A 27,795-nucleotide genomic window follows, 5' to 3' on the forward strand; every position below is an offset into this window, starting at 1 on the left:
TAAAGCAACTAATATCGCCTGTCACCGTGTTTCAGAACAGCCAGCCTAAGCCTGTTTCTCCTAAACTTGCCCTTGGGTGCATATAAGACACCTTGGTTTTCTTAGTCCAATCTCTAGGTCTCAACAAGCTGAAGGCTGGGCCCCTTTTGACTGTTGTGGTCAGACCGAGTGCCTTCCATGCCTTATCCTGAACTGTGGCCTCGGCACTCATTTTAGTGCCTGAAGGGACTTAGTGTTCAAGGTCATACTGCTGAACAAGGAGCTGGGACTATTACATACACCTGAACAAGGAAGCTGGGATTATTACATACACCTGAACAAGGAGCTGGGACTATTACATACACCTGAACAAGGAGCTGGGACTATTACATACACCTGAACAAGGAGATGGGACTATTACATACACCTGTACCAGGAGCTGGGACTATTACATACACCTGTACCAGGAGCTGGGACTATTACATACACCTGTACCAGGAGCTGGGACTATTACATACACCTGAACAAGGAGCTGGGACTATTACATACACCTGTACCAGGAGCTGGGACTATTACATACACCTGAACAAGGAGCTGGGACTATTACATACACCTGTACCAGGAGCTGGGACTATTACATACACCTGAACAAGGAGCTGGGACTATTACATACACCTGTACCAGGAGCTGGGACTATTACATACACCTGAACAAGGAGCTGGGACTATTACATACACCTGTACCAGGAGCTGGGACTATTACATACACCTGTACCAGGAGGCGGGTTATCACATACAGCAGAACAAGGAGACAGGTTATTACATACTGATAGACAAGGAGGCCTAGCTTATGACATACAGATGGATCAAGGAGACAGGTCTAGCTGATCTTGGTAGGAGCAGTCTCTCTGGAAGGGCAGTCTTCAGGCCTGTTCTTCAAGGGGAGAACGCTATGGTTGACATTTTCTGCACATGATGTCAAGATTTGCACTTGGACCTGAGGAAGTCTTTCCATCCCTCTGAGCTCTCACAGGGAGGCTTTGCCACTCCCTTGCGTCTGAGGCACTGGGGTCCTGGGCATGGCTGTGCCCATATCAACAATAGTCAAGCCTTCATTCACATCCTACAAGGGTCTTTACAAAAAAAAAAAAAAAATCTGCATCTTGGCAGTGGAAGATCAGAAAGCTACTTGGGTCTCTATGCCTCAGTTTGCTCATCTAACAAATGGGGTGAGTGAAATGACCTCATAGAGCTCTTGGGGGATTTAACGATTTGGGTTATGATAAACTGCTTAGATCTGAGTCTGGCACTTAGGTCAAATTCTCATCACGTTTTTATTTTTAAAGCTCACTGTGAAATTCTTTCATATTTGTTGAAAAGTGGCAAAGACAGGAGACTAAGGAGATGGCTCCGGGGATGCCATCACTTCCTATGCAAGCGTGAGGACCTGAGTTTGTACCCCTGGGACCCATGTGAAAAGCTGGGTCTGGCTGCACACGCCTGTATCCCCAGCACCAAGGCCTCTCTCGTTCATAGCCTGACTCCACACACATATACCACACACATACATACACGCATGCACACAGATGCACACCCATGCACAAATATATACCACACATATAAACCACACATACCACATATATACACACATGCACACATATAAAGCACACCACACACACACACACACACACACACACACACACACACACACCAGTGCATAGAACTCTTTGATCCCCTGGCTGTAGTCTCTTTTCTTTTTTTTTTTTTAAGATTTATTTATTAGTTATATGTAAGTACACTGTAGCTGCCTTCAGACACCCCAGAAAAGGGCACCAGATCTCATTATGGATGGTTGTGAGCCACCATGTGGTTGCTGGGATTTGAACTCAGGACCTTCAGAAGAGCAGTGAATGCTCTTAACCACTGAGCCATCTCTCCAGCCCCATGTGGTCTCTTTTCTTAGCATCGTGCCTCACAACTGTAATCTGTCAAAACTAAGACAATGAGTATGACATAGGTCATGGAGTGGATCACCTGGCTGGAGCGTAAGAGTCCTGGGCCAGAACCTAGCACAACAGAGGCAAACTGCAACGAATGTAAACTAGCCTGTCTTTAGGAAGGAAACAGTATGCTTTGTTCTGATTGCATCCGTTTTCCCACGTGATACTGTCCTGACTAGGACTCCATCCAGGAGCACAGGAGAGCATGGATTCTCCTTGGTAGGACGATTTCTCAAGCCTCTTTGTTGGGTGTGACCCTGAGTGCTTCAGAGCATTGGTTGGATGTCCTGTGGGAAGGTCTTGATGTGGGTGGACCTGTTTGATCTTAGCAGGGGTGACGGCCTGCTGAGAGGCCAGCTGACACCTTTAAGGAACCAGAGTTGGTGGCACATGGTGGCCAGGTTATAGCATCCATGACATCATCTTCCTTGATTGGGTATTGCCTTCCCTTGTTCTGGAAGTGAGTCACATGATGTGATGGAGTGAGCAAGTGGTCACATGATGTGTTGGAGGGGGCAAGTAGACTCATGGACGTTAGAAATCTAAACTTGGGTCCTCATGCTTTGGCACCTAGCACTTTACCGACGGAGCCATTTTTCCCACCTCCACCCCACTTCCCTCCCCCCTCCTCTTCTAGATATGTTGTACAGTCTGGTGTGGAGCTCCTAAGCTCAAATCTGCAGAGGATCTGGCCCCACAAGTGAGCAAGCATGTCCCTGGATAGCTCCCGGTCACTTCTGAAGGCTTGCTTGCATTCCAGGTTCATGTCCCAGAAAATGTTTACAGAGGGGCCCCTCGTTCTGGAGCTAGAGGGAATCAGAGATGGGCACAGCCTCACTGGGTGACAGGCATTACCAACAAATGAATAGTTGGCACAGACAATAACCTGGAGTGCAGCCTGCGGGAGGGAACTGGCCACACCCTGGCAGCCTCTGCTCCCTTCTGGGCTGCCATCTACCCAAGACAGTCACTTGGGAACACTGTGTCCTCATGGCCTGGGGCAAGGTCTCTCCCTTCAGATCAGGGCCTGGCTGCAGCCTGTTCGCTCTGCTCTCTGCCTGTGGTCTTAGCTATGACCCACACAGTATACAGACACCGTGGTGCACCTGTTCCCCTTCAAGTCTTTGCCAGTGCTGAGCCCCCAAGAGGATATGCCCTTTCCTTTTCTACCTATAAGAGTCTCACTTCACCTTGGCCCAGACACCTTCCCTGACCCACCTTTACACGCCACTCCCCTTCCCCCCCCCATCAATCTAGTGTCCTTATCATATTATTTATTCAACAAATATTTACCAACTGTCTGTGTGCTGCTGCATTGTGTGCCAGGTCCTGGAAACAAGAGGTGTGGACAGCACTAGCCAAGGGGCTTTTCATATCCCAGTATGCTAGGCATCTTGCCCTCAGCTCAGTCCTGGAAGGTAGCAGCTGCTGCTATTGTCCTTGAGATGTACTAACAGAGACATTTGGGACATCTTCAAGCTTGCTGGGCTAGGAAAGGACAAAGCCAGAAGTCAGTTAAGGGCAGACTATTCTGACCTCTGGCTGTCACAGATCAAGGTCATGGCTCTCCTCGGGCTCAGGGTCCATAGCAGGGGTAACAGATGCGAAAGCCTATAAAGTGGGGTGATTTCCCAGTCTTGTACTGAATTGAAGGTAATAAAGAAGTGGAAATCTGAGGGGGAGTCCATTCCTAACTCCTCGTCATAGTCAGCAGAGCTCCATCACTTTGCTTGGGGCAGGGGGTGGAGACTGAGATCTTGGGAGGAAATGATACTGAAGGAAAAGAAGAAACCAGCTATTTGATGGGCTGGTTAAATAAGGTGCTAGACACAAGGATCATCATGTGCAGAGGTCTGTGTGTGCAAACATCTGGAGCAGTGTTCAACTGTAGTGGATGAGGAGGCGGAGCCTAGGTAAAGAAGCCTGTGAGCAGCAAGGACCCTCTGGAGGGTATGAGAGGGGTGTGTCTTGCCTAATTCACAGATGGGGACAATGGCCCCAACACTGCCCAGGCAGGACAGAAGGAGCAAAGGTGGGGACAGGGTTTCTGGGAGGACCCTGGCATAAGATGACCATTGAAGAGCAAAGGTGGAGACTGGGCTTCTGCAGGGATCTAGCGCAGGATGGCTGCCAGGGAACAGCACTACAGGTCCTTCTAACCAATGATCTTTTTGAAAATGGATAGAAGTATATATCCATGTGCACTGTGTATACTTACGTGTGCCCACATGTACTGACATGACAGTGTGACCATGTCCTGCTGCTACAACACACAGTGAACAAATCAAGGCCCCTCCACCTTCCAAAATGTTTGTCATTCCTTGATTTAGAAACCTCACTTCCAGTTTTGATTTTTTTTTGTAGGACTGTTTTATTTGTTGTTTGTTTTTTATTTTGTTTTGGTTTGTGGTTTGAAACAAAAGCTCACTACATAGCCCAGGCTGCTCTCAAATTGGAGATTCTCCTTCCTCAGCACCCCGAGAGGCTGGCTGACAGGCATACCCCACCATGCCAGCCTTGGTGTCTAGCTTCTGTAAAATGTGTTCTAAGTTGTCATGAGCAGCCATCACCCTGCTGAGCTGCACAGCAGCTGACCTCTCTGTTCCTGAGGGATGGTTCTACCATCATTCACCCCACACTGCACTCCCCAGCCTCTGGGGACTCGCCACCCACCCTCCCCTGTGCCCAGGCCCATCTATGAAATCCACTTTGTAGCTTGCACACACGAAGTGATCTTGCAGAGTTTGATCTCACACTCTGGATTTTGAGTTTCTGTCTGTCTATAGATGTTTTTTTCTCCCATAATGTATTTACTGAAGGAACAGGGTCACTAACACAGTCAAGGTCCCCACCATCTGCATTTTTGATGACGGTCTGTCGCATTGTTTCACACATCCTCTAGATTCCGGTTCTTGATAACGGTAAAGCATCTGCGCTATGAGATATGGAGTTTGTACAAGGCTACCTTGCCTTTAATTATTACCTAGACCAAATTAGAGATGCATTTGAATCTTGTTATTATTTGTGTGTGCATACACACATGCACGCATGACTGCCATAGGGTATCCTCAGAGGTCAGGAGACAACGCTGGGGACTTGGTTTTCTCCTTCCCACCATGGGTCCTGGGAATCTGTCTCTAGTTGCTAGGCTTGTGTGGCCTGAGCTTTTCTATTAAACCAAGAGACACGGTCAAACTGGACATAGAGGACTTGCTAACCAAATACGACTAAACAACTGCTAAAAGTATTTGGGTCTTGATTTAAATAAACAAATTTTTAAAACAAATTTACTACTTGTGAGACAATGAAGTCGGAACTGCATATTTAATCGACAGCATTGAGAGATTTTGCTGATAGTTTAGAACGTGGCAACAGCATCACTTTATAGAGCTCTTCCTTTAGAGAGAGGCAGGAAGCCTTCTCAAATCCAGGCAGAGGGGCACACACTTAGAACCCCAGGAGTGCCAGAGGCCAGAGGCCAGAGGATCCCCAGTCTCAGGTCAGCCTAGGCTGCACAGTGAGGAAGTCTCAAAGCCAAAAGCAGAAGGGGTCAAGACAAGGCCACATCCTTTTGAAGATGTAGGGACTGAGGCAGGCATCTTGGAACATTTCTTCTTTACAAGCCACAAAGGCTTAACCAGTCCCAGCCAGGAGAGACCCTGTCTAAGTCAGGGTTTCTATTCCTATACAAATATCATGACCAGGAAGCAAGTTGGGGAGGAAAGGGTTTATTCAGCTTACACTTCCACATTGCTGTTCATCACCAAAGGAAGTCAGGATTGGAACTTAAGCAGGTCAGGAAGCAGGAGCTGATGCAGAGGCCATGGAGGGATGTTCTTTACTGGCTTGCTTCTCCTGGCTTGCTCAGCTTGCTTTCTCATAGAACCCAGGACTACCAGCCCACAAGGAGCCCTTCCCCCTTGATCACTAATTGAGAAAACGCCTTACAGCTGGGTCTCATGGAAGCATTTCCTCACCTAAAGCTCCTTTTTCTGTGATAACTCCAGCTTGTGTCAAGTTGACACAAAACCAGCCAGTACAGATTCCTCTCAGCCTTCCAGGAGTCTCCTTGCTGGCTTCCACAGGGGGATGGACAAGAAGGAAGAAACTGAGCTCTGACTTAGCCTCTCCCTCCTGCCTCTTCTCTGAAGTGTATGAAAGGCAGATACTACTGCCCCTCTTCAGCAGAGCAGGACAGTGGCCTGGGAGAGCCTTCTTCCCAGAGGAAACTCCCTCACCCTCCAGCCTTCCCTGTGTCTTTAGGAACTTCACGCCTATCTTCTACCCTGATTATGGCAACTGCTACATCTTCAACTGGGGCATGACAGAGGAGACACTTCCTTCTGCCAACCCTGGGACTGAATTTGGTGAGTTCTGGTTTGCCAAGGAGAACTCTGAGGTGCTACCACATGAGCTAAAGACCCTCTGACGTCAGGTGTGAGACTGAGGGTTTAGCCTAAGCTCAGCACAGAGACTCTGAGCCACTGCTGAGCCTCCACTGCGAACCCTGAGAGGCCAAGGCCTTTATGGGTCCTCGGTTATGTGGTAAGAGAATCCTAGTGGGTAGAGGTTGGCTTCTTCCACATGGGGTGGACTGATGCCCACGACACTGTGCTATCCTCTAGAGGAAGGCTAGTGGAAGCTGGCTGGTGTGGTATACTCCTGTACACGTAAGTGGCTGAAGTAAGATGATCACAGGTTTAAGACTAGCCTCAGCTGCAAAGCAAGAGCTTGGAGAGACAGAGACACACACCCAAGTCATCAAAAGGCAGGATGGCATTCCTGGACTAGAGGGGCCACTGGCTGAGTGGGGCCCACTGAGCTGACCACCTTCACCCAGCCTTTGTTAGTGAAAACAGTCAGTAAACTGCTGGGCAATTTACTTGAGAGACACAGTGGGCCTGGTTAGAACCCCAGAGAATCCATTTCCTCCCAGTGTGGCCTGAGAGAGGTCCCTTAGCTCCTTGTACATCAGTTTGCTTACCTGTAAAATGGAGATAATTATAGTACTTCACGGGCTTTTGTGAGCATCCAATATGATACTTTATAATAAAGCACTTTATAGCCAGATATAAAGCCATAAGCCTGTAACCTCATCAATCAAGAGGCTGAAACAGGAAGATCACCTGTTTGAGGCCAGCCTGGGCTACCTAGCCAAATCCAGTCTTAAATAAATAAACACCTCACTAGCACATAGTATGTAGCAAGTGTTCAGTGAGTGATGTCTCAGATAGTCTCAGGCAGAGATGTCACCCCAGGATCCCTGGGATGTGAGGGAGCAAGCCTTTGCTTCTAAACCAGGCACCCAGTGGGGGGAAAGTCTGAGAATACGATTGAGGTGAGGCAGGCAGAACGTCCCAGAGCTGGGAGAGGACACACAGAAGGCTCTGAGGCTTTGAACAACCAGAAAAGCTGCTGGAGGAAGCGATACTGGATGCAGCCTGAAGAAAGAGAGGGAAGCTACAGAAGAAAGGAGAGGGCGGGAACAGCATTCCAGAGCCAGGGGAAAGCAGCTTCGGAGGCACAGCAGGAAGGAGCAGCGCCACTGGATGGGGAGGAGAGGATGAGGTCACATGTCATTGTGTGGGGTGGAATAGGATGGGGAGATGAAGTCACATGTCATGTCGTGTGGGGTGGGATGGGCAGCATGAGTGGGCAGGTCATGCTGTGCAGACGAGGGACTATACAGGTAAGGCACAGGAGCCCAGGAGGAGGTTATGGGCCCCAGAGAATGCCTTGGCTGAACAAGACTTAAACACTTGGGTGATGGCCTCCTTTTCACTTGCGGGATATACAAACTCAGTAACCTGTCCTGTCCTTCCCCAACAGGTCTCAAGTTGATCCTGGACATCGGTCAGGAGGACTATGTCCCCTTCCTTGCGTCCACAGCAGGGGCTAGGCTGATGCTTCATGAGCAGAGGACGTACCCCTTCATTAGAGAGGAGGGCATCTATGCCATGGCAGGAACTGAGACGTCTATTGGGGTGCTGGTGGTAAAGACAGGGTCCCCAGGGCAGCTTGAGTGGGAGAACTGAGGGGAGAAGCTCCCCTGTCCAGGCTGCCCTCCCATGCCTGAAAATATCCTTCATGGCCCCAGCCCACCCTTGCTCGGTGCAAACCTCAGTACCTGGCAAGGCGCCGGCCTCTCTTGTGCCTTCCAGCACTTGCAAACTCCCCAGCCCTTTGCAGCATCCACTTGGCTCCACGGGGAGGTGCATTCATACAGAAGGGACTGCCAGGGGTCTCCATGAGCCACCTCTCTCCACAGGACAAGCTGCAACGCAAGGGGGAGCCCTACAGTCCCTGCACCATGAACGGCTCCGATGTTGCCATAAAGAACCTCTACAGTGTCTACAACACCACCTATTCCATCCAGGTGGGAAGGCGGTGCAGGCTTCGGGACCTTGGGGACCTTGGGGCCCTGTCCCCTTTACCCTATGACAGCTGGACTGGCTCTGCCAAATCTTGTCTTTCTTATCAACTTTGAGACAAGGTTTCCCTATGTCAGCCCAGGCTGACCTAAAATTCGAAATACTCTTTCCTCCATCTTTTCAGTAGGGGGATTTACAGGCATGCAGCGCCTGGTAGACATGGCTGCAGTTTTGTAAGTGGTGCTTGGGACCATGGTGCTGCAAGGCCAAGGGCTCTGGATTCTCACCGCAGGCCCAGGGCTGCCCCACTCTTACATTCAGTTGGCAGATGTTCCCTGGGAAGAACACCCAGGATGGAACTCCAATTGTGTGTAAGCTTCAGTGCTGACGTTCAGCATGCTTTTCCTTTGATCTCTTCAGTTTCTCCTCTGTGACGGAGATATGCCAACAGCAGTAGCATTTATGAGTGTGCTACCTACAGCAGGTTGGCCATGTACGTTAGCAAGCAATGTACATGTGTTACATCCTCAAGGCATCCCTGGGATTCACACGACTTTAGACACATGGCTCTTGTGTAGGAGGGAGGAAAACTGTCTTTCACAGTCCCCAAACTGAATGTGCTTCAGGCACAGGCTTGGGGGTGACATCTGTTTTCCAGATGAGAGACTGAGATCCATGTGAACCACTTGCCCAAGCCAGAACCACTCTAACTTGATACCTCCTCTGATTCCCCGACTCTGTCTCCTGACCACACCTCTGAATGAGCTGGCCAGCCCCATCTCCTGCCAATAGGGACCTCAGTGGTCCCTCAGGGAGAAGAAGTCAGATGTATTGGTCTGGAGGAGAGGGGACAGGGGAGGAAGAAGGGAGCAGGCAGAGGCAAGAGGAGCAGGCATGGGCTGGAGCAGACTACAACGGCTGGAGCCACTGCAGTCAACATTTGGGACATGCGCAGGAGGGAAGGAGCAGGCGTAATAATTGCTTACAGAACGCCTGACACTGTACTGAGTCCTCCAACCTTGGAAGAAAGGTGTGACTAGTATCCTGTTTCTCCATGAGTAAACTGAGGCTCACAAGTTAATCATTTGCTTCAGGACACATTGCTGGCCTGTGAGTGGGCTGGAACCAGGTCAGAATGACCTGAACACCATAGACATTGGGGCTCTGAAAGTGTCCTCACTACAAACCAGTTCTCAGGGCTGGGGACTCATGTCCCCTCTACTCCATCTCCCCACCGCTCTGATCCATTAAAGGTTACCCCTCTGCTTCCCTTGGGTATCTCACCCCACCCCCATACCCCTGCCATAAGAAGGCAGATCTGAGCTAGCTTGCTTGCCATCTCTCCAGGTCTCCATGTGCACAGACCTCAGAAGAGTGCTGATATTTCACTGGCTAAGCTGTTAGCTTGTTCATTTGAGGCAGGCCACCCCTTCCTATGCCAACTACAGGACCCAGCATTGGATGGAGAGACTGAGGCTGCTGGGACCTGGCCTGAGTCCCTGTTCAGGTCCCAAGAAGCTGCCGTGGGGTCCCATGTGGGAGAACACCCGTGGTCCGCCAGCAGAGCCTGTAGCTGCAGCTGTCAGCAGGCCACACCTCCTAGTCCCCAGCTCTCCTTCTTGGCTGTAACTTCTCTGGGCTCCTCCTTCCTGTTACTGGAGTGGGACCATCCCACCATATCTGAGATCTGTTCTGCATCCGCAGGCCTGTCTTCATTCCTGTTTCCAAGACCACATGATCCGTAACTGCAGTTGTGGCCACTACTTATACCCACTGCCTGAAGGAGAGAAATACTGCAACAACAGGGACTTCCCAGACTGGGGTGAGTACAGCGCAGAAAGACAGACAACAGTGAGGGAAAGCGCCTAGCCAAGGGGGCCTCTCCCCAGCCCACAAGCCCTCCCTTGGGCTCCCTTCCCAAAGAACCTTCCCTCTCCTCATCTTGATTCCATGAAGTACAAGCTTGAGACACATAGCTGTGGGGATGGCCTGTGCCTCCACACATGTGTGCCATGTACATCCCTGTACACACATGAGCAGAGAATGGGGCTGCTGGAGAGTGCGCAGTGTGTCTCTTCAGACGCACCCAGGAAAGGCATGGCTGTGTCTCCGTGCACAGAACACTGTGCGACTGCAGTACCTGTGTGTGCTCATGAGCAGGCACCTTGTTTCCAGTGTTTGCATGTGCGAAAGTGCACACAAAACCATGACTCCATCCTCGGCGTGTGCATCCATGCATGATAGGAACCAGGCTGGAAGGGAACACTGAAGAAGTTGCCATTGTGATGGTGGCTTCATCACAGGAAAAATTTGCAATGGGTTTCCATAGAGATGGAGTCTGAGATTGAGGGTCCTGGGGGAATGGAATCAGTCTAGAGATGCACTTAGTAGGTCCTACTACCAATACAATATACAAGTGAGGAAAACATACATTTGGTTGGTTGGATTTTGTCACTTAGCCTTCTGTACATGATGCTAGAAGCCATCTTCTGGGACAGGATGAGGAGGGACAAAGGAGAAGACACTCTCACCTACTGAGCTGTATCTAGGATGTTTCGGGATAGCATCCACTGCTGGACTGGGGCGAGTCAGCCACGGGGAGGGGAGGGATATGGAGCAATGATTTTAGTAACAAGGGACTTAGACTGAGTATCCCTTGGGTGACCTAGGAGGAGAGCAGAAGCTCCCTGGGGGAGGAAAGACAATCCCCCCCCCCCAGAAACAGCCTCCTGGCTCCTGACCACCCCTCTCTCTCCCATGAAGCCTATTGCTATCTAAACCTGCAGATGAGTGTGACCCAGAGAGAGACCTGCCTCAGCATGTGCAAGGAGTCCTGCAAGTGAGTGTGTCCCAGGGGGCCTGTGGGTGCTGGTGATGGAGACACAGGGTGATGGGGGCCTGTGGGTGCTGGTGATGGGGACACAGGGTGATGAGGGCCTGTGAGTGCTGGTGATGGGGACACAGGGTGATGGGGGCCTGTGGGTGCTGGTGATGGGGACACAGGGTGATGGGGGCCTGTGGGTGCTGGTGATGGGGACACAGGGTGATGAGGGCCTGTGAGTGCTGGTGAGGGGGGCACAGGGTGATGGGGGCCTGTGGGTGCTGGTGAGGGGAGCACAGGGTGATGGGGGCCTGTGGGTGCTGGTGATGGGGGCCTGCAGGTGCTGGTGAGAGAGCACTGGACTATGGGACAGCAACAGGGCTGGCTTCTTTTCCAGTGACACCCAGTATAAGATGACCATCTCCATGGCTGACTGGCCATCTGAGGCCTCTGAGGTGAGATGTTAGAAGGCCTAGTTCCTGTTCTCCTATCTTTGGGATGAGAACTAGTCTGGGACTTTAAAGAGGGTCTTTTCCCTCTCTCCCCTCCATCTTTCTTTCCCTATCCCCTTCATCCATTTCTGTCCTTCCCTCCCTCCCTTATTTCCACCCCACCAATGGTCTTCCAGGCACCATGCCATGGACAGGCATAGTCTTCCCTTTACCAAGTCCACAGCCCAGTCCATGAGAACTGACAACAGACACATGGAAATAAGGTCATTTCAGAGTCCAGGCAGTGAGGAACAGAAACAATGTGTGCAAAGAGCAAAGGAAAGCACTCCAGAAAGCCGCTCAGGGAAGGCCTCGCTAAGGAGCCCTAGCCAGAGGCAGAGCTGGCCCAGGCCAGGCAGGAAGGAATCTGGAAAGAAGGAAGAGCAAGTGCTCTAACCAGAGAAGGGACTGAACCTGAGACAATACCTGCCTGGGGACAGACAGACAGCTGGAGAGCTGGGCCCCTCCTCCCTCTGACCACAGCCGGGCTTGCTGTGAATACCCTTTGCTCTCAACTCAAGGCTCAGACTTCTGGAAGGTGAAGGCTGCTTTCTGCCCTGGCTCAGCACTGCAAGACCGCAGGGGCTATGTCGTGTGTGTGTGTGTGTGTGTGTGTGTGTGTGTGTGTGTGTGTGTGTGTGTGTGTCCACACACATGGGCACGCCTGCACATGTCCTGTTCTCTCAGCTGCCTTCTTGGGTTCTAGGATTGGATCTTACATGTCCTGTCTCAGGAGCGGGACCAGAGCTCGAATATCACCCTGAGCAGGTGAGGCTGGAGTGTAGCCAGGGCTGGGGAAGGCAGAAAAGGGAGGAAGCAGTGCCCTGGGCAGGGTTTGCACAGGGAACGGCTCCCCAAATTACTTTTGCTGTTCAAACCCAGTGCAAGACTAGCGGGGAAGAGAGGGGGAAGGGGGAAGGGGAAAGGGGAAAGAAAGACACCTAGGACTCAGTGTCTAACAGATGGGCCCCCTTTTCCATGAGTCTGCACCTTTCTGTCACCCCAGTCTTCCTTTCTTAAAAAAAAACAATTATTTTGTGTGGTATGTATATATGTATGTATGTATGTATGCACACCCATGCCATGGTGTGCATGTGAAGGTCAGAAGACAATTTTGTGGAGTCAGCTCTCTCCTTCCACCTCTATGTGGGGCCCTGAGATGGACTAAGGCTACCGGGCTCACATGCAAGCACTTTACATGCTAAGCTGTCTTCCCCATCCACCCACCTTCTCCCCCATCCATTCAACACAAACGCCCTGTGCAGGCAAGGTCTGCACCACGAGGAACCTCAAGCTGAGGTGCAAAAAGGTCTCCCAGCCACCACACTTCTTGGGTGTGTAATGTGTGGGCTGGGCTACCCTAGGCACAGAGTGGCTGCAGAGGGACCTCTGGGACTACCTCAGGCCAGAAGGCCTTTAGAAAAATGGCAGACATGGGGGATAAAGAAGAGACCCACAGGGCAAGTGCTGAGCACAGATGCCCTTTATGGCTCTGAGGACCAGAGCAAGTGGGAAGGGCTGTAATTCCAGGCCTGGTTTAAATCTCCCCACTGCTGAGAACAGCTCAGACTGGAGGTGAGCAGGGTGCCATGGAGTGCCTTTCCCACGGGGTGCATGCATGCACCCATCCTGGGAGGGACGACAGACCGTGGTCCCAGCATGCCTTGCTGCCTCCTGCAGGAAGGGTATTGTCAAGCTCAATATCTACTTCCAAGAGTTCAACTACCGTACCATTGAGGAATCTCCAGCCAACAATGTAAGTGTGGGTGTGCCTGGTGTGTGGATCCCTGAAACCATAGGTGGGGATCAGGGCCCCGGTGCTGGGCAGGACTGGGCCCTCATCTCCCCGTTTCCTACAGATTGTGTGGCTGCTCTCTAACCTGGGGGGCCAGTTTGGCTTCTGGATGGGGGGCTCGGTGCTGTGCCTCATTGAGTTTGGGGAGATCATTATCGACTTCATTTGGATCACCATCATCAAGCTGGTGGCCTCCTGCAAAGGCCTGCGCAGGAGGCGGCCACAGGCACCCTACACTGGCCCACCGCCCACTGTGGCTGAGCTGGTAGAGGCCCACACCAACTTTGGCTTCCAGCCTGACACAACCAGCTGCAGGCCCCACGGCGAGGTCTACCCTGACCAACAGACTCTGCCCATCCCGGGGACTCCACCCCCCAACTATGACTCCCTGAGGCTGCAGCCGCTGGACACCATGGAGTCGGACAGTGAGGTGGAGGCCATCTAGATCCCCACCCCCACCCAGCAACTAGTGAACTCAAAACTGAAGAGTTACAACCATTGTCAGTGCCTCGTTTCATTAGGCCTTGTACAAAGAGCCGGGGGCACCGTTGCCCAAGCCAGAGCCCATGTCTGGTCAGCCCCAGGCTGCAGGGTTCTTAGGGTCAGATGCTGGTTCCAGAATACGGAACTTGTATCCTTTTCTGGCTCTTGCGTACCCTACCCAGTATTTGCTCTCTGTTGATCTAGCACACAGGCTCCAGAGATGGCTAGAGTCCCTCTCCTGGTTGATAGGCCACTTTCCTGTCTGTTACCACCTCAGTCTCCCAGAATCCTTGCCCTAGTTGGCATTGGTTGACCTCTGTTAACAGACTTGGGGGGGTGCAGATCATAGGGAGATCAGGTAAGAAGTCTTGAAAGGGGAACACGTGCTTTGTTAGAAAATAAAGAGAGAAAACACTGGATGGAGGTTTGTTCTTTATCCCACTGGGTAGCTGGGGTGCACTGAAGCAAACTGACTTCAGTAAAACCAGGCATGGGGATGGAGGGCAGACACCTATAATCCCAGGTCGGAAGATCCAAGTTCAAGACCAGCTTGGACTATACAGATTGTCTCAGAAAACCAAACAGCACAAACAAAAACCCCACAAAACAAATAAATGTTCTCAAGCACCCCGAATAATTAACTCTCTGCTTCTAGGGGCCTCTTAAGGCCTGTTCCAGGCTAACACGCATTGGTCCCTGATTGGGTCATGTGCCTATCTCTGAGCCAATCAGCATGGTCAGTGATAAACTGGATAAACTGGATAAGTTACTCAGATTGGCAGACACAATTCTATTTGCCCAGACCTGAAGCCACCACAGTATCCAGCAAATCAGAGTCGGAGGGGAGTGTGAACTAGTTCCTATGGTTGTCAGACAAAACCCAGGTCCCTCAGTTAAACCAATTTCAGGGAAGACAACAAGTTGGTTTTGTGGTATAATTTCACCCAGGCAAAAGTTGGGATATAAGTCATTTGTTTCTCTCACATTCAAACTTAAGTGAATGGTTGTGGGTCCAGGGAACTGTGGACCCGGCTCAGAGCGGAAGTAGGGTCATCAAGTTGTGTCCGGCCCTGGAAATATTTTCTCTAGAGTGGTAGGCTGCACCACTCCCTCCCGACTGGGGCCTGCATGTACTGGCAGGCAGTCCTTCCCCTGCATCTTTACACTTCCTTCCCCCTTATAAGGTCCTGTCCAGCAGTAGCACCTGGACTTCCTCCATAGTAAACGAGGCATCCCCAGCCCCGACCGGCCAACGCCAAGGATCCTCCCTCTCCCCAGAGATCCCTATCCACTTCCCCAAGGGTTTAAATCATCTTTGACCCCCAAATTAAACGAGCTGTCTCACTGAAGCCTCCTTCGGAGAGTCTGTTCTGAGGTCCCCTGCTGTTCCCACCTCCGTTTCCCTTTCAGGCCATAGGTTGAAATCTTGGGTATCACACTGTTATGGGTTGGGGAACAGTAGAGACCACAAATGGCCTGGACCCTTTTCTGTCACATATAGCAACTCTGATGACGTCCTCTAGAGAAGGCAAGGTGCTGCTGCCAGGAGCCAGCGGCTGATCCACGCTGTCTGATGGTCTAGCCTGGTGGGCGGAGATCAGCTGGGCTCCTTGCCATTGAAGGCCCCTTGCCATACCTGTGGTGAAAGGCAGTCCCACCTGGGTCACACTAGAGGCTCTATGGGGGACACTGGGCTGAGCACTTTATCACTTTAATGTGTGTGTGTGTGTGTGTGTGTGTGTGTGTGTGTGTGTGTGTTGGGGTGTACACATGTTCATGGAAAACACCAACTAGCTGTGCTGGGAGAATCCAAGGAGGGAGGGAACCCACTGAGTCCAGCGAAGATTCTGCTCACACACTTGGGAGCCATCTGAAGGTGTGCAGCAGAAGCCACATCAGAACTGGTTTGCTGTCCTCACTCTCAGGGGACAGTGAAGGTCAGGTTCCAGGATGATGGTTTCAACGGTCCCATCATTAAGGTAGCTCAGACCTGGCAAGCCCAGCCACCCGTGGTCTAGAAGAGTACTGTGCCATTCCTACCAGGGACCCCATGAGCCTTTTTAGCACTGGAAACAGGTTAGTCACACTCAAATCACCCAAGACAATCCATGATTTCTGCTTCATCTCCACAAGGGAAGCTAGGTTAGCACGCTAGAGACAATGAACGAACAATGAACATGAACTTGGCACATGTCCTTGTCCCCATTGTCTCTCAGAGAGGGAGAGACTCTCCCAAGGTCACACATCCAAAGTCTTGACTCTAGCCCAGGCTGTCTTTCAAAAGTCCGTTCCGTCTCATGGACACCATCACTACAAGTGACTGCAGATCTTGTGACCTTCCAGGTCTCACTTCTTTCAGGTTTAACCCCTGCCAGGGACAGTCTGTGATCAACCATTGAGAAGCCAAAGTACTTCTCTTAGGGCAAGGTCGAAGCTGACACTGTTGTCCATGCCAGCCAAACTAGTTCCCAAGGTATCAGGATAGTCCCAAGTGAGATGCTAGCCTTGGTGGCCTCGTGGGTGTGGTGCACCTCTATAAAGGGTGGCACTGGCACAAGCAGGCTGACCCGCTGGGATTAAGTGTCCCTACACTGTGAGCATGTGTCACCTAGGTCATGCACCTCCCACACGGTGTACAAAGAAGGCAGCCTGGCTCTGGGTTAGGATTGTAGATACTATAGTCACCAGCCTTACTCTCAACTCCAACTTGCCACAAGGCAGTTAGTTGACAGGCCCGGAAAGTCCCCAAACCTCTCTTGATTAGAGATAATAACCTGTGCCTGCCAAGGCTGTGGTGGGCTTCTATGAGAGATCCCAGCAAGCAGTAAGGCTGCACACTTGGGGTCTTGGATAAGCTTAATTTTGACAAGCAGCCCTCTCAGAGGCTGTTGCTGTTCCCACCATCCTTGCCAAGAAACAAGACGGCTGTAGTCAGACATAATTGTGTATGCCAGAACCCAGCACTTGGGAGGCTGACGCTGGAAGATGGTGAGTTTGAGGCTAGAATTGGCTACAGAGTGAAAGGAAGTCAGACCCGATAGTGCGGGCCAGCTCGCTGAGGGGCAGAGGAGGGAGAGTCATGAGTTCAAGGTTTGTCTGGGTTACAAAGCAAGTTTGGATTAGCCTAGGCAACTTTGTAAGATACCTCCTCAAACTAAAATAAAAAGGGCTAGGACATAGCTCAGGGAGAGTGAGGCTGTGATTAGATTCCCAGTGGCACAAAATAATAAAGAACCAACTTTGTTCAGGGTAGCCACTTGCTCAGTCCAGCGTATAGATCCTGGACTCTAGATCTCTAACCAGGGTGTTTCCCTATCAGATTTGCCCTTTTGGGAACCCCTGAAAACAGTTTTGATTGTCCCCTTGTAGTAAGAATTTTGGTTTCTTTAACAACACAGTTGTTATGTGACTATGTTTTTACTTTAATCCCAGGTGTGGGATAACAGGCTGCTTCACAGCAGGTGACTATGATTTGCCTCATGCACTGGCAGGAGCGTGATTTTTGCCATCTGCAAATAGTTGAATTCTGGGGACTCTGGTAAAGGTATAAATGGGTGAGTCCTAGCGGGCATGGGCGGCTGCTGCTCCGCCTGCTGTTGGACCCTGCTGCTGGTCCCTGCTGCTGCATTTGCTATTGCTGGCTTGTTTGGTGATATTCTAACTACAAAGATTGACATACCTAATGAGCAGGGTGTAGTCTAAGGAGGTCTATACCTCTTCAAATCTTCTTTCTCTCCTACCTAGTGTTGGGGGTGGAGGAGTTTGGAAGGGATGGGGGTGGAAGGGAGGGAGAGATATAAGAACCCAGTAAAATAGTTCAAAAAAAAAATTGTACCAACATCCCCTAGAGCTGTGCTCCTGGTAGTGAATAGAGGTCAGGCTCATGTAAAGAACAGTTTCCCAACAAAGTTATTTGACTCAAAATGTTGAAAGGACTAATCTGAGAAATACTGAAACAGGTCCTGTCCCCACCCCCTATACTTTCCCAGCATTCCTTGCAGCTGGGGACATACCCTGTGACCAAGAAGTGGCCAATGTGGCCTAGAAGTCAGCAGGGGCTGGTGGAGCACTGCTGACTGCCTGGTAGAACAGAGAGCCATGTCTCTCCAACCTGTCCTGTGGTTTCCTCCTGAACATAGGTATAACAGTCATACTGCCAGGGTCACCTGCCATGGGCACTGGCTAAGGTCCCTCCTCTGTTCAGGCCCTAAGTCAGCTCCTGGAGTTCCCACCCTCTGACTTCTCATTATTGAAAAATTCATTCCTCTCAGCTCAAGTCATTCAGGCAATGTTATTTACTGTTACTTATAAGCCAAACACAGCCTTGACAAGTACAGATGCAATAGACCAAAAAGGAGGAGATGAGATTTGCAACATCCTGTACACTAAAATAAACAAAAGGGCAAAGTGAAGCCAAAGTTCTCACCACAGCTGTAAGATCCTACACGATTTGGCTCCGTTCCTCTCTAACCCAAATGCCTGATGCCTTCTTCTCCAGCCACCCTGGCTGAACGTGGCCTCTGCACTTGCTCTGTGCTTCTTTCCAGGGGAGCTCCCCTTTTGCTCCTTGCTGTAGACCTCACCCCGCCTCTCATCTACCTGCTCACTATTCCACCCTCCTCTGCTCCCTCTGCACTGGTGAAGCCCCAGCCTCCTTCATGACCCTACCCACCTCAGTGTCCTCAGGCCCTGCTCAGTGTGTGAGCACTCAGATATTACAGAGAAGAAGGAAACACCCTTTGACCCACTTCACGGTGTTTATTAAGCCCACTTTTAAGATAAGGTTATTTTTACAAATCATCTGAAAATTTCTCTCTGATAAATAATACATTACTTCTCATTTATAGCCTTTTTGTTGTAGATACTGAGTCTCTAGTCCAGGATGACATCACACTCACAGTAATCCTGTTGCCCCTACCTCCCAAGGGATTATAGACATGTACCAATGTACCACCATGCTTGGCTTATGTACACATACCACCATGCCTAATTTCCAGTTCTCTCTCTCTCTCTCTCTCTCTCTCTCTCTCTCTCTCACTCTCTCTTGCTCTCTCTCTCTCTCTCTCTCTCTCTCTCACACACACACACACACACACACACACACACACACACACAGACACACACACTGCCCCACCACTGAGAATGAATCCATTCTGAGAGTCACCAGTCCTGTACCCTGTCCTGGACACTCTTCTCACAATTGGTCAATAATTCACACCACGCATGGTGGCCACCGTGGCTGCAAGGCGGCGTGGCAGGCCTTTGCTGACCTGTCTATATTCCTCAGGCTTGGCCTTCAAGAGCGCCGCAATGTTCTGGAGGGTTCGTGATGGCTGCAGGCCCAGTGCGTCCATCACGTTGATCAGATAGTCTGTGGGTGAGGAGGGGACAGGTTCAGCAGCATAGTGCATGGGGACCCCAAGGCCTTCCCAAATGCTGGGAGCTCCCTTGCAGGCAGACCTTCACTGGGTACGGTGGGGCCCTTCTCCAACAAGTTTAAACTGAACTGTCCACGTGACCCAAGCCCTGGACTGTAATTTATTGAAGAACCATTCAGCATTGCCCCCTTCCTCTCCCCCTCCCTCAAACACCAGTGTAAAAGGTTGCTGCCCCCATCCCCCAGTATGCTCCCCAGCATGTGGAGAAGCAAAGGGCCTGGGAAAGATGGGCTTCCTGAACAACCAAGTCTTCCCTGGGAACCTCACCCTGAACACAAGGCTGGTGTCACTGGCCTAGTATCATGCAGGCTCCACTCCCCAGCTCACCCCTGATAACTAGTACATGCAGGTTTAACAGCCTAAGCCTAAATCAAATTTAACATGACAGTGATGAGAGATCTAGCTGAACATGGTAGTATGCACCTTTAGCACTCAAAAGGCAGAGGTAGGTGGGGCTCTGTGAGTTCAAGGACAACCTGCCTACACAGTGACTTTTAGGCCAGCCAGGGCTATACGGTGGGGGGGGGGGGGGGCGTTCTAATCACTGACAGCACTGCACCTGGAGTGCCACCCTTTACCAACCCTGCCCGTGCAGACAGACAGGACCCACCAGGCAGCAGGGAAGGAGGCCTCAAAAGTGTGTGCTGTGCTGGAGGGGTCACTGCACGGGCAAGTCATGTCTCCTTCCTCCTCCTCCTGCTCAAAGGCCTGGTGGACGCATCTCCAGCCAGGCCCCCCAGCCCTCGTGACCTTCTGATCGCTACCTGGGTTCACCTCTTCTTTGTCTGGTCTTGAGTGCCAGGTCAGGCCAGGCTTTCCTTGGGCCCAGATCAGGGGTAAAAGCAGGAGGCCCTCGTCGGCCATGTTTGGCCAGCAGTATGTTCTTACGTGGGTGCTTGTCTTGAATGTCTCCCATTCCTTGCCACAGGCTTCACTGTTCAGCATCCTTCCCAGCCCTTAACCTCACTTCTTTATGCTCAGTAGGTGAAGACATACTCTAATCCCTACTGTGTACCAATCCCTAGCACTACAGCTGGCACATAGTAGGTGCTTAAGCAATGTCGAGTAAATAGGGAGGGGAGAAGATGAATGGCGTGGACCTGAACTCTAGGGGCAATCCCAGCATCTCATGCACCCACCCTCCACTACCCCGCTCCCTGTGCCTCCTCCATGCTCTTACCTGTACCAGCCGGGCATACTAAAGGGCATCTGAACTTCCTTATCCATCTCTGAATGCCTAAGCCTAGAAAATCACTGAAAGGTGGATTGTAGGCTGGCCCCATCACTAACCACTCTGGAACCCCAAAGGCTAAACCTTGCTTCTAATTCTTCATCAGCAAAACAAACAGAAGTGAGACCTGGCTCAGCCCCACAGTCACCCAGGTCACAGCTGGGATGAGTCTCTGGGGAGCTGATTGTTAAGGCTCCTCCACCCTCTCTCCAAACCATTTAAAATCCCAAGAGGAGGGAGTGGGGAAGCCATGCCCTCTGACCTGGGGCAGTATGGGGACCATAGAGGAACCTAGCATGTGGCCTTGTCACATAACCTCACCTAACCTACAGGATTGTGTAACATAATGGATGCATGCTTGCTTCAGTGCCTGACATGCCTGGTATGCAGTAAGCACTCCATAAACGTTAGTTAGGTTAGTAATTACTATGTCAATAAGCAGGGCCAACTGCCTTGCTATTTCCCATGTATCTCACAGAAGCCCCCATAATGGCTCTCCACCTCCATGATCTTCCAGAATCCCTCTTCCCAGCTTCACCCCACCACCTCCAGAATTAAAGTTAGAGGAGCTTTGGAATAACATTCCTGGAGATAGATCAACAGGGAAGGCAAACTTGCAACTGCTTCTCTCCTCCGGCCTGGCCCATGGGCACTCACCGATGTCGGTGGCCAGTTGCTTGGTGGAGTGCGGGGTCACCTCCGGGATCTGGAGGATCACGTCACAGTAGGTCTGCATAGTGGCTCTGGCAATGGAGCCCAGCCAATTGTCAGCCATGTTGTCCAACTCGGGAAGTTCATCCCCTGAAGGGAAAGAAGGTTCCAGAGAAATACAAAATCTGCCCAGGAAAAGTCACCTCTTGTGAAGTCCTGACTCCCAGTAAATGCTACATACCCTAATGTACCAGGGAACTAAGGGGCTCAGTGGGAAACAGGCATGGGAAACTGAACAAGGAACCTATGGGTCCTCTGGCACTGAGCAAACACAAGGAGAGATCAGAACAGGAGTCGGTCTGGTGCAGCTAACCAAGTCCCCGTAAGTCTGTGAACCAAGTCAAGCCATAGAGGCCAGGACCTCTGCAGGCAGAGGGGACCCTAGAGAGATGAGAGACTCGAAGTGAAGACAGAGGTGAGCACTAAGGGAGCCAAGAGGAGACACATAAGACATCTGCCTTATGCTGGAACCAAGACTGGAGCTTAAAACATCGCCACCTCTAGGGAGTCTAGGGTCCCCAGCCTCTCTGAGCCCACCTACCATCTGTACAGAGGGTAACAGGAGCCCCGCCTTCACTGAGATTCCGTGGGAGCCACAGTTACACATAGGGGCTCCTAAAACTGTATGCACACAGGATATAGGAGGAAGACACCATAGCTGGTGTCTCAGGAGAAAGCTGTGCCAGCAAGATGAGGAGGCCAAAGTGTGGCACAGCCTGAAGATGAGGGGGCAATTTCTTAGAAATGGGACAAGTCTGGATCTACCAGGTCCCTGCAGGGTCTGAGTAGCCCAGGCTACCCTCAGTGCATTCCAGCCAGGAAGGAAGAGGCTCACAAGCACCGCAGAGCCAGAGATTTACGCCACAACAGAATCCAGTCAGTCAGCTCAGGCTACATGGAGACAAACACACAGGAGGAAGAGCGCCCTGAATGGAAAGCACAAAACTGTTTTTAAAGTTAGTGTTCAGGAGAGGACTGGGAAGACGGCTCAGCAGGTAAGAGCACGTGTTGCTCTCGCTGAGAACCAACACACATATGGTGTACAGGCAAAACACCCATATACACAAAATAAAAATTAATAAATTGAAAAAATGTGTTCAGGGCTGGAGAGATGGCTCAGCAGTTAAGCGTACTGACTGCTCTTCCAGAGGTTCTCAGTTCAATTCCCAGCAACCACATGGTGGCTCACAACCATCTGTAATGGGATCCGATGCCCTCTTCTAGTGTGTCTAAAGAGAGCAACAGTGTAGTGTACTCACATACATAAAATAAATAAAAATAAATCTTAAAAAAAAAACAACTGAAAATGACAAAGCACATACAGGACTGTACTTGTGTTAAAGGCTGTGTGTGGCTGCAGGTGAGACAGAGCAATCCCTAGCAGGCTGACAGCCATTATGCATGGGTGGGAAATTGCTTTGACTGCTTACTGTTGATTTTGAGAAAGGGTTAACTATGTAGCCCACACTGGCCTCCATGTGTGTGTGATGGAGACAGAGAGATACCTAAGAAACTTCAGCTTACATAAAGTTCCATTTCCTTATCTGCAAAGCACTTATAAAGGTGTTTGTTTTCTATACACTTTTAATTTTATTGTTTATTATGCATGTGCAGATGCATGCATGCCACGGTGTCCATGCAATGGGCTCTTGGGAGTCAGTTCTCCTCTTCCACTTTGTGAGATTTCAGGCACCGAGCTGAGCCTGAGAGCAAGCACTGCTGTCTGCTGTGTCATCTTGGGAACCCTGCAAAAGTTTTTGAGTCTCCAATGTATTTACTATTCAGGAAAAACACTTTTATTGCGGGGTGTGGTGCTACAACTACAACCCCAACACTTAGTAGAGTGTTGGGTACGGGGTTCCTAGGTTCTAGGACAGCAAGAGCCATTTTCAAAGTCCCAACAAAAAATAAAAAGAACACAGTTGATTACCCAAGGCAAAAAGTTCCTAACGGCTGTTCTGTGGATTTTGTTCTGTTTGGGAGCAGGTCAGCAGATACTGATTTGGTTTTGAGACAGGGTCTAATCTTGGAACTTGATATGCAACCCAAACAATCTTGAACTTGTGATCCTCCTGCGTCTTGGATCCTGAGACAATAGGCATACATCATCAGGTCAATACCATCTTGTTCCTTAAATCTGCAACGTTAAAATTCTAGAAATGGGGCTGGAGAGATGGCTCAGCAGTTAAAAGCACTGACTGCTCTTCCAGGGGTCCTGAGTTCAATTCCCAGCAACCACATGGTGGCTCACGACCGTCTATAATGGGATCTGATGCCCTCTTCTGGTGTGTCTGAAGACAGCTACAGTGTACTCACATACATAAAATAAATAAATAATTCTTTTTAAATTTTTCTTGAAATGAAAGCCAGGCACAGTAGCATATGCTTTTAATACCAGCACTCAGGAAGCAGAGGCAGGCAGATTTCTGAATTCCAGTCCAGACTGGGCTACATGAGCCCTGTCTAAACAACAATAACAACAACAACAACAACAACAACAACAACAACAACACTATCTGGAGTAATGCTGACACTGTTGCAAGTGCTGTTGACATCTACTCTGGTGAAGCCACCCTGGCTGCCACACTTAGTAAATGATTAGCAAACATCTGTGAGGCGAGCACGTGATGCATGGACATCCCTCCATATGCTGAGAGAACAAGACACCATGCTCTTCCTGATGCAACACACAGGCAGCACACACAGCAGCACCTTTCTTCTCAAGGAACCTGGAGCAGCTGTCAGTCCTTAGCAGCCACACACAAACCACAGCATCTGTGAGCCAAGACACCTGAAGTGTGACTTAAGCTTCCAGTGTGATTTTTTTCTTCACTGTGCTACTCCGTAGGAGGAGCTGAATCTTTTACATACTGCACTCAGAAAAACAAATTCAGTATTAGAAGGTAAGATGATTTTTTGATCAGCAAGTATGTGTCCCCTGCTCAACAATGTCAGGCCCAAATAGCAAGAAAAAGAAAGCAGTTAGGTGACAGCATGTTTGCTTTATCAGTTTAGAGACGGAGGGACACATGGAAGCAGCAGCGAGCTGCAGGCAGAGGCATCAGCACAGGACACACTTGAGAAGCTGCTTATGAGGACCGGCACACCGTATCTAGCTTACCTGCCAGCTCCCAGAGAGCAGGAGGGGCGCACATCCCTGTGAACACACGGTAACCACTAGTTGCCAAGACCCCAGGATGCTCTCGCCTCTGCCTCCCTAGCTGTGAGTCTGTGAGCTCCCTACAGGACTCTGCTGGTTCCCAGTGCACTCTGTGCACAGCAAAGTAAGACAGCTCTTTCCCTAATCCTGGCCAGACCTCATCCCTGCTGAAGTTCCTGAGAGAGGGCACTCAGTCTTTCCTAGTTCCCATGATAAGGTACCTGTAGATGTAGTTTCTGTTTGAGTTTGTTTTCTTTTGACTATTTTTTTTTGGGAGGATGATTTTATTCTATAGTCCAGGTTGGTCTGGAACTTACCATGCAGCCCAGGCTGGCCTCATGCTTACAGTGGTCCTCCTGCCTCGGCCTCCCACTTGCTGGGATTATAGGCATAAGCCACCTTCTCTATTCTGTATTTGACAACTACAGCACTGGGAGTTTAGAGAGATCTACAGCTGAAGTATTGGTGATGGATCTTTCGAGCCCTATATGGCAGGCACACATTGCTCCCTCCCTGGACAGCAGTGCTACGGCTCCCTGGTTCTCTTACCTTGCTCAGGAGGGAATGGCAGCTTCCCAGCATGCAAGGCCAACTCTAATGCAGAGTCCTCTTGAGTCACAAATGGCTCAAGATTCAGGGGCAGGGACATGATGTACTGCCCAATCTGAAACAAAAGACAGCACTCTTAGCCCGACACTGACAACCAAGGAAATTGCTCGAAAAGTTCGTTTATGAGAAACAAAACTGCTAAGCCTGGGGTCGCCCCAGCGTGAGGTGATGCTCATTACAGAAACACTTCAGAAACAAGCGGTAAGAGGCTGGGGAGAGCTCACCCAGGAAGTACTGCAGCACAATCCTGAGAGACCCCAAGTTCTTCCCCAGCAGCCATGTGAAAAGGCAGTTATAGTGGTGCATGCCTATAACCCCATGGCTGAGGAAACAGACAGATGGATCCCGGAGTCTGTTAACCAGTCAGACCAGCTCAATCAGGGAGCGCCAGGTCCCAGTGAGAGACTGTCTCAAAAACAAGGTGGCTAGCTGGTATCCACATGCACACTTTCCTATACATACATACATACATACATACATACATACATACATACATATATACATACATACATAGAGAGAGAGAGAAGAAAGAGAGAGAGAAATACACACACATATGCAGAGACAGACACATAGACACACACACAGACACACACACACTATGGAGGCCTGTTCCACCCTGCAGATTCATCCATCCTTCTCTGCATTGACTACAACGTCCTGAAATGTGTCTAGCCCCGCCTACTTCAATGAGACAGAGGGTACCAAAGACTAAAAGCACCGTGTAAGTTCGGTTCTCACTGCTGCTCACAGACAAGAGCCCAGGAAGGTACTAATGTTAGACGTTCATCAAGTCCTCTCTTGAGCTTGCACCAGTTTCTGTTTCCTGTTTCTCTCTCTCAGAAAGACATCTTAGCCTGGAGAAACTATATAAGGAACTATATTTGGAAGCTGTCATGCATAACTATAGTCTAGGGAGAAAATTACATTGTAACTTTCACACACTAGAAAACAACACCGGCAGAATCGTCTTGGCTGGTGCAGAATAACACAGCTAATACAGCATTTGTCACAAGTGGACGAGACAGACACGATGCTACATGCACCCATTCTTCCAGGCGCATCCTTCTGTCACAACTGACACTGGAAGAGTAGGGCAGGTGCAGCAGTATCCTAGCATCTCAAGGAGCTAGTGGCTCTGCTGCATTTGCCTGGACCTGAATGAAGACTATCCCAAACCAGGGCCACGCAGCACAAACCAGATGATGGCTTCCAGAAAGGAATCAGAGAACAAGGTGAGCTGCGACATGCAGAGACCACCTTGGAGCACACCCAAGCTCTCTTACGTTGCTGATGTACTCGAGAGGTGTGAGGCTGAAGGCAGGCAGATCGTCTGTCAGGGTTTCACCAATGCCGGCTGTGTTCCAGCTCTGGAAGGAGACGAGGAGAAGCAATCAGTGACACGCTACCGGACAGTCCCAGAAGGTACACCGGGATAGCTCGGAGAGCTGTGTGGCCCTTCCTGGCACAGGCATCCATGGGCAGAGCTCATCTGGAGGACTAATGCTACTCAGCAGGCCAGGGACATCTCTTTGAATGTCCTGGAAGTCCACCATAAGGTGCAAACGTCTATCTCCCAGCCCACAGAGGAGCATTTACCTTCTCAGCACAACTACCAGATAGACACTGAGGACTTCTGTTTATCATGCTAGGAACACAGAATGAGTTAGACAGCCTGTGGTCTGTGCTTATATGATGGGGTCACCATGCAAAAGCCTGTTGTGGCTTCACTAGCCTTGGCCTTTGGAACTCTAAAGTGGCTGGGAACCTCTGCTCTTTCTCAGAGAATGCATGAAAACTGCTCCTCTTGGGAAGGAGGCCCCCTAAGCCCTGTGCTGCACAGAACAGCCCAGCCTCACTCACTGCAGCTGCCCTGCCTCAAGTGAGGATGTGCGGCCTTCTCCATGTAGCTCTGGGCTAACCCAGGACTTGGATGACACCTGAACAACTGTCCTGCCTGTCAGGCGGCCCTCTGTAAGGGGACGGCCTCAGGGCCCATGCAGCTCTTGCTATTTGAGGTGGGAATGGCTCCCACACTACTACAGGCGCTTCCTTGCCTGTAGGCAGGTCGGTCCCCTGTCAACACACATGTGCCCACAGCCTCATCTTGACACGTGTGTCCACAGCCTCATCTCAACACGCCTTTCAGAGAAACCCAGCTTCCTCCCTGGAGAACTGGGCCCTTTTTGGCTGGCCTCCAGAAGTAACCATCGAGGTCACAGTGTGACTGCTCTCAGCAGCCACCTGGTGCCTGATCCGGTTGCCTGATCCTTTAAGTAGCATTCCCGGAATGGAATGACAAAGCTACCCCAGGGCTCTTGGCCCAGGCTAAGCTTCAGCAAGCTTCTATGCCTAACTGCCAGCTCCACCTACTTTCTGTTTCTTTGAAGGGTACTGGTTCTTTTCTTCTCTGCCTTATCCTTTCTCATTTTCTAGATTCCCTGTCCTTGTTTGAGAACCTTTTTATTCAGGTATCTCACTCATCCCAACTCATTCCCATCTGCTTGGTTTTCTTTCTTTTTTTGTTTGAGATGGGACCTCATAAATCCCAGGCTGGCCTTAAATTCACCAAGTAGCCAAGGATAACCCTGAACAGGTCCTGGTCCTCCTGCTCTACCTCCCAAGTACTTGGTTTGTAAATACATGATCATGTGGCGGTGGAGCCTGAACCCAAAGCTTCACAAATGCCAGGAAAGCCCTCTATCGATAT

At 50.4% G+C, this 27,795-nt stretch overlaps 2 protein-coding genes across 7 annotated transcripts in view; one reads left to right on the forward strand and one right to left on the reverse strand.

Moving 5' to 3' along the window:
• Scnn1b (sodium channel, nonvoltage-gated 1 beta) overlaps positions 1–14,570 on the forward strand; it is a 53,691-nt gene extending 39,121 nt beyond the window's left edge. For 2 of the 3 annotated variants that reach the window (NM_001272023.1, NM_011325.2), the window contains exons 5-13: positions 6,242–6,345; positions 7,808–7,971; positions 8,247–8,354; positions 10,054–10,171; positions 11,113–11,188; positions 11,568–11,625; positions 12,368–12,429; positions 13,342–13,417; positions 13,521–14,570. In NM_001272023.1, coding sequence (NP_001258952.1) covers positions 6,242–6,345; positions 7,808–7,971; positions 8,247–8,354; positions 10,054–10,171; positions 11,113–11,188; positions 11,568–11,625; positions 12,368–12,429; positions 13,342–13,417; positions 13,521–13,901 — 1,147 coding nt within the window. In that variant the 3' untranslated portion in view covers positions 13,902–14,570. Of the gene's footprint in view, positions 1–6,241; positions 6,346–7,807; positions 7,972–8,246; positions 8,355–10,053; positions 10,172–11,112; positions 11,189–11,567; positions 11,626–12,367; positions 12,430–13,191; positions 13,418–13,520 lie in introns of all 3 variants that reach the window. The other variant, NR_073548.1, reaches the window with a different exon arrangement.
• A 4,107-nt stretch (positions 14,571–18,677) lies between these two features.
• Positions 18,678–27,795, reverse strand: part of Cog7 (component of oligomeric golgi complex 7) — a 58,884-nt gene continuing 49,766 nt past the window's right edge. For 2 of the 4 annotated variants that reach the window (XM_006507700.3, XM_006507699.3), the window contains 5 exons: positions 26,372–26,455; positions 25,029–25,143; positions 24,441–24,476; positions 21,266–21,409; positions 18,678–19,310 (listed from right to left, as the gene is read on the reverse strand). In XM_006507700.3, the coding sequence (XP_006507763.2) occupies positions 19,144–19,310; positions 21,266–21,409; positions 24,441–24,476; positions 25,029–25,143; positions 26,372–26,455 (546 nt within the window). In that variant the 3' untranslated portion in view covers positions 18,678–19,143. The remainder of the gene's footprint in view (positions 19,311–21,265; positions 21,410–24,440; positions 24,477–25,028; positions 25,144–26,371; positions 26,456–27,795) is intronic. The other 2 variants (XM_030242514.1, NM_001033318.3) reach the window with 2 other exon arrangements.

The sequence above is a fragment of the Mus musculus genome, chromosome 7 (genome assembly GCF_000001635.26).
Source record: "Mus musculus strain C57BL/6J chromosome 7, GRCm38.p6 C57BL/6J".
In the NCBI taxonomy this organism is placed as follows: Eukaryota; Metazoa; Chordata; class Mammalia; order Rodentia; family Muridae; genus Mus; species Mus musculus.